The sequence below is a fragment of the Poecile atricapillus genome, chromosome 4, assembly GCF_030490865.1.
Source record: "Poecile atricapillus isolate bPoeAtr1 chromosome 4, bPoeAtr1.hap1, whole genome shotgun sequence".
In the NCBI taxonomy this organism is placed as follows: Eukaryota; Metazoa; Chordata; class Aves; order Passeriformes; family Paridae; genus Poecile; species Poecile atricapillus.
The window spans coordinates 17734971-17748350 of record NC_081252.1 but is presented as its reverse complement, the minus strand read 5'-3'; the positions used below and the strand labels follow the sequence as shown (position 1 = coordinate 17748350).

General features: G+C 37.1%; 1 protein-coding gene across 4 annotated transcripts in view; it reads left to right on the top strand.

Moving 5' to 3' along the window:
- Positions 1–13380, top strand: part of DCLK2 (doublecortin like kinase 2) — an 80243-nt gene that overhangs the window by 12393 nt on the left and 54470 nt on the right. For all 4 annotated transcript variants that reach the window (XR_009277547.1, XR_009277546.1, XM_058837635.1 and 1 more), the window contains exon 2: positions 748–1082. Coding sequence is in view for 2 of the 4 variants with exons in the window: in XM_058837635.1 (XP_058693618.1) it covers positions 748–1082 (335 nt within the window). In the remaining 2 variants the exon portion in view is untranslated. The remainder of the gene's footprint in view (positions 1–747; positions 1083–13380) is intronic.

Here is a 13380-nt window from a genome sequence, read left to right as displayed (position 1 = left end):
AAAAGAGTTGTCATAACCTGCAAGCAGTCCTTCTCTTTTTCATCTTTTTTTTTTTTAAAAAAAGCAAAAAACCAAACAAAAAAAAAAAGGCCAAGAAAAACCAAAAAACCCCTGGAAACCAGCTTTGAATTCGAAAAGAAATTAAAAATTGGGAAGTGTAGATGTCCTATTATGTTCCCATATTCTCAAAGACTAATTTGTGGGCTCAACAGGTGTTCATGTCTAAAAAATATCAAAGTGGATGCATTTCAAATGTGTGTCCTTGGTAGAAAGGCAGTAACTTCTGGTAGATTATTGTTCTTTTCAGGGCAAAGGTCTTGAGTTGCTTAAATTTATTATGTTAAAACTTGCTGTTGTAAAATAAACACAGACAGGAATGTACCTATCTTGAAATATGTGTTTGAGGGACATATAGGGGAGGACCTGGATATTTGCTGGAGGAGAATGCTCTTAGTATCATGTGTTGAGCTCAAGTAATTTTAAGCACTTGCAAAATGACTCAATTCAAAAGACATGAAATATATTGAACCTCCTTATTACCCCCTACTATTTTTTATACAAGAGGTCTTTTGAAACATGTTGAAAGCACTCTGTGAGAGTGTTGTTTGGGTAGAAAGCTCTGATAAGTCCTCCCTGTTGAAATACAGGAAAATTCTAAATATTTGTCTTTTTTGTTTTATTCATTTTTTAAATTGACAAAGTAGCTGCCAACCCCCTAAAACTGTGAACATGTCCTCTTCTTTTCAGGTGAAAGCTATGTGTGTGCATCCAATGAACCATACCGCAAAGTTGATTACACCAAGAATGTCAACCCCAACTGGTGTGTGAACATAAGGACTGGGTCCAGCCGGTCCTTGACGTCTTTGACATCCACGAGGAGTGAAGTGAAGGAGAGTAAAGATTTCATTAAACCTAAATTGGTGACTGTTATTAGGAGTGGGGTAAAGCCACGGAAAGCTGTGAGAATTCTGCTGAACAAGAAGACTGCTCACTCCTTCGATCAGGTCTTGAATGACATCACCGAAGCCATTAAGTTAGACTCGGGTGTAGTCAAGAGACTTTGTACACTGGATGGGAAGCAGGTAGGAGAATAAACTGCTGTGGCCATCTAATAACATCTAAGATGTTCAGTTTTTATAAATTCAATTCTCATTACTGTGTATGCTTTAATCTGCTTCTGAATAATGACAGTTTAAAAAAATCAACTTTTAAAAGCTTTATTAAAATATTAATAAATTAAAATATTAATAAGTTTAACAATTAGAATTGTATATAGTGTAAAATAAGTGGATCTTTACATTCAAGTAAGACAAATTATTTTTTATGCCAGCCTTTTTGTATTGCCCAAAAAAGTGACTGTTGATTAAGTAATACAGTTTATTTGAAACACTTGACCTTGTTAAGATATCTGTGTTTTCAGAAGCAGGGTCCTGCTTTCAGACTGCCACATAGTGACTGAGTAGTATAAAAAAAATATTGGTGTCTCCTTCCATTGCACTTGCACGGATTGTTATTTCCAGAGCAAGTAACTGACATGAGCTTGAGGTCAATAATTGTATCTGAAATTAATCGTTCTGGGAGGGTGGTCACATCTTTGCAACTTGCTTTTTTTTGCTTTTAGTTTTACCTCTGTGAAAACATAGCCAGGGTTAATGATGTGGTAGGTGTGTGTTCTTGCACAGAGATACAAAGGAGTGGCCCGCAGGATGTTCTGCTGCACCAGTTTGAAGTCTCAGGAACGCACTCGCTGTTGATCAGTCACAGTACAGCCCTTCATAGAACAGGACTTTGATACCTGATACTTTTATTTGACACTGCTGTGGTTCTCTGACAGGCTTGTGACATTAGTAATAGAGCAACACAGGCTGCGGAGTAGATCACATTGGTATCAGGTACCTGGACTCTTGTACTGTTGGCTAAACAATAATATCCTTGCTCATTCAACAGGTATTTATATACACATGCATACCTATACATCTGCATGAAGTAATCTTAAAAGTTTCAGTTGTGTTCAGAGATGTGGGCGTTTTTATTTTAAAGATTTTTATAATGTCTAATGCTTAAAATTCACTTTTTTGTGGTGCAAGCTTTTAGCAAATATATCACAGAGGAAGTGCACTTAAATTGCCTCAATATGATAAACTCTCTGGTTATGTTCTGTGTGCTTGGATACACTTCTTGTAGGGAAATATGTGAGAAGAGCAACTTCTGTGTTTTGATGAAAATACAGCGAGGCAAAGGCATCACTGAAACTCTTGATTTTCAGTGTTTGGTGGCAGCACGATGATGGGCTCTGTAGCTCTTCTAATGGGTTTGATATTAAATGAGATTTGTTAATGCTACTTCTTAACAGAGAATCCTTCCTAGGAACATCTGAAAAGGGTTTGTCATGTTTAATTTAACTCATAATAAAATAGCTTTGAGGATATTTATTGTGCAGTAATTAGTCTCTTCTGCCCATGAAGTGTTCTGTCACTGTCTCAGATGATTTTAGTCTTCTCAACCAAGTACAGAGTCAGTAAGGGAAATTGCAAAAGCTAGGATTGTTAGTTCAATTCACCTCTTGCATTGTTGAAACAACAGATACCCACTGATCTGCATTGGTATGGAAGATGCAGTAGTGCATCAGGGATCAATAAAAGTAGTTAAATTTAAATATTGCATAAATTTCTTGCATGTTGCCATCACCCACAGTGGCTGATGACTGTCTTCAGCCCATGATGAGAATGACCAATCATTGGTAATGCTCCAAAACACAATTTTTATTTGCTGAAGTACCTCCTTCTCCCCTTCTGTGGTAAAGGCTGTCATCAAACTTGGACTTCAGCTGTAGGAGTGTTCTCAGGCAGGACTGAGAAATCCCTTTGAATGGTCTGCAGAGAGCTGCTCCATGCAGCTGCCTCTCTGTGTAAACTGTTCCAGCAGTAGCAGTGTGTAAATGTGGAGACCTTCCTTCCATGGGGAAGACAGGCCTTGTGCTTTTCCACAGACTTTGGGAAGGAGCCTTTGTTGCACAACCACCGTGTAACTGTGTTTTAAGAGCTTGTGAGATGGAGTGCCCCAAAGAGAACACCTATCACTTCAAACATCCTGACAAAAATAAAAGCCTTCTATTACTTACCTAGGAGGATGCAGAGTACTTGTTTTGTTTTATTTCTTGTTTATTTCTCTTTCCCCAAAGTGAAGGGCTGACCCGTGTTTAAGTAGTGTTTTTTTAAATTTGTTTGTTCACTGCTGGCATATGTAGAGGTTGGTGCTGAAGGGCTTTTTGGGGTTTGGCACATAAAGAGTTGCTTTGCTGCCAACTACCAATTGGTGGAAATTTCTGAGCCTATTTTCTCTAATGTAGTAATTGCTTATTCTTCTAAATCTGCTAGGGAGGCAGATCTTTTATGTTCATTGTAGTGTTGGCACAGCTTGAAAGGCAACCATTTAAAAAAGGCATTTTGTAAATGGCTATGTTCCTATTAAAATGTAGCCCTTGTGTTTCTCATGGTTCTAATTTTTTTCCTTGCCCCTTCATATTTTTATCTCTGTGGAAATATTTACTTTTTTTTTCCTGAGTGAATAGGCTTAGGTTGTATTTTCAGTTTAATATGAAAATGGGACTGAAATTCAGACAATTAAAACATGTTTGTATAAAATTTGTATCCATTGCTTAAGGAATGCATTGTTCTGTCAACTTGTGGTGTGGTTTTTTTATTCCAGTAGAAACATTCAGTGTGTATGAGGTAATGGCGATAAAACCAGTGATCTTTCTGACCAATAGAACAGAAAGGATGTTCTCAAAAGAGTTTTTATTTACTTTCCTGACTTCATTGATCTTGACTGTCACATCTTGATGATAATAGTAATACAGAGAATAACGCCTGAGCTGGATATTTTCCTTGATTAATCTGTGTGAAAACAGACAAGTATCTGATTTTTAGTTGTAAGATTTTATAACGTTTGCGAGGTTTCCTTTTATCTTACGTTTCAATATGAATGTTGTCACTTAACATATTAGTGCTTTGTAGCCTGAAGTACAGATGTATTTTTGAACGATGTTTATGCTGGACTTAATTCTAAATTTTAAGCTATTGAGCAACCAACTTTTTTTTACCTGCCAAGATTGTTGACGTGGTTTTTAAGTGAGAAAAATATTTCTGTGAAAGTTACTAGGCTTTAACTTGCAGTGCAGGCTTCTGCTGTTCCAATCTTTGTGCCTCTGACATTGAGGTTTGCCTAATGTATTTGCTTGACCAAAGGGTTTCCTTACTTGGCTGCATTTTCCTGGAATCTGTCACTATCCTACTGTGAAGCAAGGACAGTCAGACTGGAACTTCTCCAGCTGGGAACTTAACTCTTTGTTATCTCTGAAGAGAATGTTTCTTTCTTGCTAAACAAGCTTCCAGCTTCAGTCATTGTGCAGTGTGGGTTAGCAAGTGTGTGGTAAGTTGTGGGGAGAGATTTCCTGTGAGAAGCCCACAAAAAAACATACAGAACTCTGAAGCTTGTGTTACTTGACACACAAAAGAAAATTAAATCTTCACACTTTTTAAGCCTGCAGTGTGTCGCAGTTTTGTAGATTAATGTCCATAGCAGGACTGAAAAGGTGGATGAGACACCTCATCCATTGCCAAAATAAAGAAAATGCACCAAAAATGAGCCTTATTTTGAAGGTCCTTTTTGATGGGTCACAGGTACATTGGAGGATATCTCTGAAACCAGTTCTCCAATTTTCTGTAAATGAAGTTTTTCATTAAGTGCTCATTAAAAGTAAGTTGATGACTGAAGAAAACAGTTACTACATGTGGATGTATTATCACTCCTGCTCTCCTATCAGTGATTTTTTTTTTTTTTATTCTCTAGAGATAAAATTGAAAACTCTTAGTAGTGAAAGATAGCCTTTGAAAACTGAATTTTATATTTGCTTTGATGGCAACATACCCATCAGAGGCCAGAAACCAAAATAAGGGATGAGCAGGAGAGATTTTATTAGTGTAACAGATATTCCCTATATTCTTGATCAGTTTTTATAATTCATATCTCAAAAGTTTCCATTAATACAGTATTTTTGCTACAATCTTAATCTCAGTAGAGATCTTACTGTTTAGCGCAGAGAGAACTTTTAGAACATAAGAATTTCATTTTTCTCAGTTTTTCTGTTTTGTTGGCAAAGTCCTACTTGATTGAGATGATTTTTTAAAAGAATAATTTTATTTCAATTTATTGGCAAATTTATTGGCAAATATTTCCCCTTAGTTTAATTTTCTCTCCTACTAAAATGAAGGATGTTGCTTAAGGAACCAGGCTCTAGATGTGTACTTTTTGTGTGTGTGTGAGATTTAATTGTGCTGTTACCTCACTGATAACTCATTGCAGGCTAATTGTTCTTCCATAACAACTGTAATAGAAACTTGCTTCAGTGTTAGCAGGCATGATTTCTAGCTGAAAGCTACCAAAGTAAATCAAGTTCTTATCTTGCATCTCAGACTCTAACCTAATACAGGCACTGTACAAATGTATTGGAAATGGCACAGGTTTGAATTTCTGCCACAAGCAATCTTGCAAGAACAGAAATATCCAGGGTTTTTGGGTTTTTTTTTTCAGTTTTAGTTCTGCTGAAATTTAAAATACCATTTTAAGCTGAAATGTTGCATCAATCTGCAAGTAGGAAGGGAAGAAATCCTTAAGCCCTTACATAGCTCACAACTCTTTAAAAGGCTTATATATTGTTATAGAGGAATGTCAGTGGCAGCTGCAGAGAGAGTGATTCTCTGCACTGCAGATCCCACAGAAGGTATTTCTGGGCAAGGAGTCTTTCCTCAGCTAACTTCAAGGTTTTGAATATTATCTTATTTTATATATATATATATGTAACATGTATTATCTTATTCTATTATTATTATTATTTTCATAATGAATATCATTATGATAGTCTCTGAGTTCATCCTAAAGGCTGAGGGTCATAAGAGGTAGAGTCAGCTTTCAGAAAGCGGTTTACCATTTGCCAAGCTGCAGCAGAGTGATTGGGGATTTGATACTGTGGATATGATTGCCAGTAGAACTATGGAGAAGGCAGATATGTTGGATAGAAAGGCTTTTCAGAATTCATGGTTTATATCTACATGAAAAAGCATACGAATCTCCCTATTTTGTGGGAAGTTACACAAGTGGTAGTTACATATATTGTGGGACAGAGGACATACAGTTTTTACATTGGTTTATGAAAGTTCAGTAGGGTGTGTGCAGCATCACTTGAGAGAATGGGAACAGGAGCAGCAGAGTCCTCTTGATTCAGGCGTGGGATAGCACTGCAGTGTAAGAGTAAAATAGCAGCTAGAAAGAGGCATTTATATTGTTTGTTTGTAGTTTTTGTAGCTGACAGGAGTCCGCAAATTATTAGTGTGTGAGAAATAGTAAAACATTTTGTGGAGATGAACCCAGAAGGTATATTTAGATTGTCTTTAAAGAAAGAGAATGGAACTTCCAAAAGCAAGATCTTCCAGGCGAGTAGGAATTAAGTGGCCTGTGAATTTTCGTCAGAAAATATATACACAGTACAGAGGAGGAAAACTCATACTAGCTGTCAAGATCATTCTTCTCATTCACTGGATCAGCCTGAGACAAAACCAATGTGGAAGATCTAAAGATTACTTTCCAGGGATAAGGAAACCCTGAAAAACTGTATAGAGGAGTCCTGCATGAGTCTAATAATCTTACAGCTGATGTTCATTAGATGAGATGGGGGTCCCTAAGGTTGAGCTAAATAAAGTTAACTCTCAGACGGGGCAAAAAATTGATAGAGCAGTACTGTGAATCACTTTCTGGTGGTTGGCTGGATTATTTCCCTTTGAGTAAATACGTAGCACTGGAATACCTGTACCTCCTGGAAGCTGAAAAATTTCACATTTGGTGCAGTCACTTTTGTGTGTGTTACAGACCAGAAGGGCACTGACATAGCACCTGTCTGTTCAGGGAGCATGCTGGTTTGGGTTGAGCTCTGAACACAGGATGCTTCAACTGAGTGCATGAGGTGGGATTTTTTGGGAAGGTTAGCAGGCTTTTTTTGTTGTTGTTTTTGTTTTGTTTTAACAATACATAATTATGAATCAACGACTTGACAGGGGAGAGAGACAAGGGGAAGAAAACAATAGTGGCTACTTCTTTGTATCTGAAGTAAGGTTTTTTTTATGCTGTCATTGCTTATCAGTCAGCTAGGGAAGCATGGCCCAGAAAAAATGCACTACTTCTACTGAAAGCACAGTTGGAATATTGTTGTTCTGAGTGGTTATTGATGACTCACTGCAAAACCGGAATTTCATATTGAGTAGGGGTCAATGAATGTGTGCCTGTACGAGTCTCTGGAAATGACTTGGAAGATGGAATGGAGGATATGCTTAATAAATACAGATGAGCTAAAGGAAACCTGAACAACAGAAGATTGGAATCTTGACAAACTGCAGAAACAGCTTAGGACAAAGCAGGTTGAGTAATCTTGCACTCACTGGTTATTAACAATGCAGATAGAAAATGAGAAGTAGTCCTGGCTGAAGTGGTAAAGGATCACAGCTGAAGATGTGAAGATGGTTGTGCACAGGAGGGGAAAGTCAACATCCATGTGGAAGTTACAGTCAATCATCTTGTTTCTGATGTATGTATCAGGTGTCCACTTTGCTCTGTCTTATTCAATGCAATGATGCCAGCTAGAGAGAGTTTTATTATGGAAACCCAGAAAGGAGTAAAAAGATGTAAGGAAACAGTTCTGTGAAGAAAGATTGAAGGAAATGGGATAGCTGAGACTATAGAAAGATAATCAACACTTTTTTTGGGGAATGAACAAAAAAACCAAAAACCCCAGCAGCAAAAGAAAATTACTTGTGTCTTCCCTATGTATAGAAAAAGAAATAATAGGCTTACAGTCAAGATCAGATCCTGTGGAACTCGATGGTAGATAGTGTAAAAATAAGAATAATGAAGAGGTGATTTTTTAATTACTATTTTCAGCAGATAACTGGAGTCCAGCAGTCTCTAATGTTTCTGAAAACTGATTGGGTTTGAGTGTTTTTGGTAACTAAAGGTGATCTACCACTTTGGAAGAGCTGGAGATAAAATAAAAATTAGAATGCCTGTTAATATTAAAGTGTGCATGTGTACACACCTGCAACTCACAGAATTCAAACAGCAGGGGTTACAGTTAAAGTAAGTTTTAGCCTACTGCTAGCAAAACTCTGCTAATGTTTGATGTGCAGCATGATTTAAGGATAGCTGGGCTTGTCCTGGAGGCTGGAATTGTTTCAGAGAGCGGCTCTGGACAGATGCCTGTGTCTAGTCACTGTAGGATACAAACCTTGCAAGTCTTGCTGAAAACAAAAGAATTAAAGTGGCTTTAATCTTCAGGAAGTCTGTATGGCAGGAAATGAATTCATCCATGGACACTGCTACATGGTATTTTTGGTCAGACTTCCAATTGGTGTGCTCCGAGCTGGGAGCCAGGTTTATTTATTGCTAGAAGGAAGGAGGAAATAGCAGAGGAGATAATTTTGGCCTCTGCTTATGGACACAGAAATATTCCCATCTATTGTTATATATGGAAGGAAGTGTTTGTCTGAAATTAAAAACCTGAAAACCTGCTCTGTCATAGTTGCAGCAATCTGAAAAATACTCTAAATATGAAAATACAGAAATATTTTCTGTACATATTTGTCATGGAACACTTTCCAAAGCACTTTCATTACATGCAGTGGTGCAAAGTACACAGACAGGTAATGTGGGGTTTATGATTTAGCCTGGAAAGTATTTACAATTTTATCACAGTTGCTAGACGATCATATTACCAGTCCAGTTATGAAACAAAAAAAAAAAGGAAAATGGTAAAGATTTTGTTTCAAAGCAGCAAAATTGTGATGCTGAAGGTGCTGCAGAAAAGGGATTAAAAAAGAAACAGAGCCTTGAACATCTAGGGAGTCATCTCAGAAGAATGTGTTATACTTGAAGTGAACAATAATGCTGAGGAAGCTCTTCAGCTTTCTTGCATATGCAAAAAATAAAGGTCATGCCATGTGAAACAGCCTCAGTCTAGCACTGGAAAACCTGGCTCTCTGGAACAAAGGGCTTTAGAATTTGTCACAGTGGGGGGAACCCCTCTGTCCTATTCTTGCTTTCTGGAGATCAATAACTCAGAATACAGTACAGATAGAATAAAGACTATATCTCTTCCCTTCCCACAGGGATGCATAATTCTGGCTGTGGGGCTGTGGTGTAACATTACTGGGAATGTGATGGCTGCTGTCCACTGGAGGTGAATTTAATCTTCTTCAGGGAGGTACAGTTTAGAGAAGTGATCAGTAATACCCATAATAGCAGGTTGGTGATGTGTGATATTAAAATAATTGATTATTTCTAAAAATGAACATAAAATCAGAACCTGGTGTGAAGTCAGCACTTTAAAATTACAGCATGACAACTGAAAAAACCTGCAGATATTTTAGCTAACAGCAAGCATGTGTGTCCTGTTAAAAGTGACATCCAACTTGCTGAAGTCTTTGTGGATCTATACAGAAGATAAAACCTGCTGGGATTTCAGTTTTTGTCTGCACACACCAAGAGCTGACAGCACTCAATAAAAATGACATGCTGCACAGTGTGGGAAACAATCACTGCAGAAGCAGTGGTGTCACCAGTGGTAGCATTGTATCTGTGTTGACGATGTATGATTACAATAATTTTAGTGATGGGTTACAGAAGTGGTGTGTGTAGCTCTTGGAATAAAAGAGTGGTATGCAGTCATTGTCTGCCATCTGCCATGCTGAAGATTGGGTCACATGGCTTGGAAACTAAACCTTGGGAATTTGTTCTGTCCCGCTGAGCCAGCCCATTAACAGATAATTAGTCCGGTAAAAATCTTTTGAATTTATTCTGCAGCTGTCATATGCCAGATTAGGGTTTGTGCCACAGGTTCCTCATTACTTTGAGATCTTTGAAATTTTTTTCCTGTAATTAAATTACCCTGTGTTCCTTCAGTTCTTACGTTATAATACTTTAACGTGCAAATTTTCTTTAAGAATCCTGCAACATCGTACAGTGTAAAGCTATTTACCAACCATGTATGAAAGGGTTTCAAAGTTGAATTTTCTCCATTCCTGTTCATAATGGAGTCTGTAAGCAGACTTTCTAGTTTTAGGATTTGGCCTTCAGGTTGTCAGGTTGATGAATCTTTATTAGCTGCTGCTTGGATGGCTGTAATCAACTATTGTTTCTTAAGTTTACTGAAGCACAACTCAAATCTTAAAAGATGAACTTTTATATTTGTACCAATTGCTAAGAAAAATAATGTTCTGTTCCATACTGAATTAATGGCAGGAAACATGAAAGAGTTTGTCGGAGAAAGGAATATTTGTTTAAAATATTGCTAGCTGATTAATTTGCAGTGCATCTTTAAAGTGAGAAACCTGAAGACTCAGAAGAAAAAGCAATATTGAAGTAAAAGAAACACAAGCCAGCTCTTAAAAGCAAAGAGCTTCCCAGCACTTAAAAGGAACAGTGACCCTGTTTATGGCTTGCAGATTGAAAGCTTTGCATAGGAGGGAGTGATAACTCAGTGTTTACAGTGTAGGCAGTAAAAGTCAGTGTTCCTGTAGCACTTTTTCACTGAGCCAACAATCTTTTTTTTTTTTTTCTGGTGGGCAAATATGCAACCTATGCCTTGTTCTTAAATACTTTTTTTATTTCTATTTATTTGGTATTTTATTTACTGATACATGGCACAGGGTATCTGTATTTATGATAGGCTTCTTGAAGAAACCAAAATATTTTAAAAGAAAGCAAAAAAGGCTAGAATATAACATGTAAGCTAAATCGGAAGTTGGATTTTTGGCTAGTAGATTTGGCTTTTCTTGGCTTTGCCCATCTTAACTTTCAACTCAAGTAGTACTTAGGGAGTTATGGATAAAATAGAAAATAGGCCCATTACCTAAAAAAAAAAAAAAAAAAAATACGGTTATACCACAAAGAATACCAAAAGAGCCAGAATCCTCTTTGTAAGTGACTTCTGAAGGTGCAGTTTCCTTGCATGTAGATACTTGCTGTTCTGCTTTTAATAAAATTGAAAGTCTGGTTGATTTAACCAGGATAAAATTGTGCAAGAGAGAAAAAAGTATGAGAACGAGACATAAGCATTCCTTATTCTCCCTGCATTTTGCGAGGGACCCAGTAATGCAGACATTTAGAGTATGCCCAAGTGGCTGTATGGGCAGACATCTGGAGAAGTCTTGGAAATTGGTTTAATTTGCAAAGAGAACATGCTGGTGTACTGAACATCTCTGCAAACAACTTTTCTGGCCAGTTCTCTTTGTGGCTGATCTTTTTGCCTCAAAGGGAAATGCATTCTTTCCACTTCCCTGGACCTGGGGAGATTAAGCAAGGAAATCTGTCTTCTGCAGATACCTATTCAAGATCTGTTGCATATTTTTTTCACATTAATCTGTTGTATTAGAGAATTTAATACTTGTTTAATATATGTGTACAAATTTTAGAATATATTACTTTATATTTTTACTTAAAGCAAAAATGCAGTAAAATTGATATCCTAAGCTTGTGAAATCTATGAGAACAATGAACAAATCATGAAATCTCGTTTGCAAAGTTCTGTATTTTGTCCTCCTTCACTTTCATATACAAACAATACAATTCCCTGGAGTTTTAGTATCAGAATGGTGTTATTACCTGCAGTCCTTGCAGTCTGTCACCTCCTTAAGAGCACGCTCCTAGTTCAAGCACAAATCTTCCTTTACCTGGCAGGGATTTGCTCCTACTTTTGGACTGATGTAGGTAATTGGATGTGTGAAAACCTCATCATTGTCTTCTGTCACAAATTATCAGGAAGCCCAGGAGAGAAGTTTCAGTCCAAGGTGCAAAGGATTTCTGACACATTTTTTAGGGTCTGAGAGGCCTTTGAATACTATTGGAAGTAGTAATTATTTTACAGATTTTTCTTGGGTTTTGCACATGAATACATTTTTATTTCTTACAGCGCGCTTTACCCTTTACACATTTTTTTTCCCGATCTTCTGCTTCTCAAACATTTAACTTTAAAACAATGTATTTGTGATACTTATCTCAGTAACTTCTTTTTCTTCCTATCTGTATGTCACTGAATATTCAAATTTTAGAACAGTACTAAAGTTAGTGGGGGAATGAAGATGTTTGATATTACTTCTTATGGACAGACATTTGTCTGCAATTTCCGAAGTAATTCTTATGGCTTGCTCACATATTTTGGAAATAATTAGGTATAGATGAAAGTTTCTATTGCTTGAGCTTCTATTCTGAAACTTCACTTTTTCATCTTCATTTAAGGCCTACACAGCAAAGTATGAATGACACCATACCTACCATAATGGAAATGAAAAGGACTTGCCAGATATTTTGTTTCAGTACAAATCAAAACACATAAACAGAAAATTATCAGTAGTGAGAGACTATGTACCTCTAAAAATGACTGGGAGTTTAGCACCTTTTATTAGTTTTATGTGAGGCTTTCTGAAGCCTCTGTCGCAGTCCTTTATAAGACATAAGATTTATAGGGATTTATATTTTGGATATAAACACCTAGCAAAAGTTATTAATTATGGGGGAAGGGTATGCCTGAAAACTCAGCCTGATTGATGTTTAAGCAAAAAGCACATCTAGTTTTAAAGCTATTAAAATATGATTAGTCAAATGGAGTTTATAAGGCCAGATCACAACATTTAACCCTCCTTTCTTCATATCTTGGGAGGCAGATGCAAGACCAGGAGTTTCTAAATACCTATCTGAAATTGAAAACTTCAGTTTATCCATGTTGCTTGAATAAGGATTTTTAACTAAGCAATAAAAGCAGCTTTCATTGCATTAGCCCTGTCTGCAGGGTCTTCACTTAGTGGCTGGCAGTGGGAGGGCATTATTTCTTTACCAAGAGCCTCCCTGAGGAGAGGAAATGGAACAGTTCCTGGTACTGTGTATGGGGAGTGCTGCTGTCATGTAGAAAACAGTTTGTACATACTCTTCTGGTTATACAAGGTAAGTTATAAAAAGTCAAATGGTAAACAAAGGAAAATGAGACGTATACCTGCTGTTATCCAGTGCTTGGACACAAATGCTCCGTGCACACTGAGGTATGTTCTTCTGGACAATGGAAAAGCTGTCAGAATCTGTATTTCTTCAGAATATGAATCCCCAGTGTTTCACCCTTCTCAAGTTTGCAGTCTCTACCTGAAACTACTTCCAAATCTTTTCATATGGTTTTTGGTTTGATTTTTCTTCTTCATCTGAAGAAGATTTCATTGGTGAAATTCTCTTGGAATCACATGTGTGTCAGAGGCAAAATGCTCCCATCTTCTGGTTTGTTTGGCTGATAGT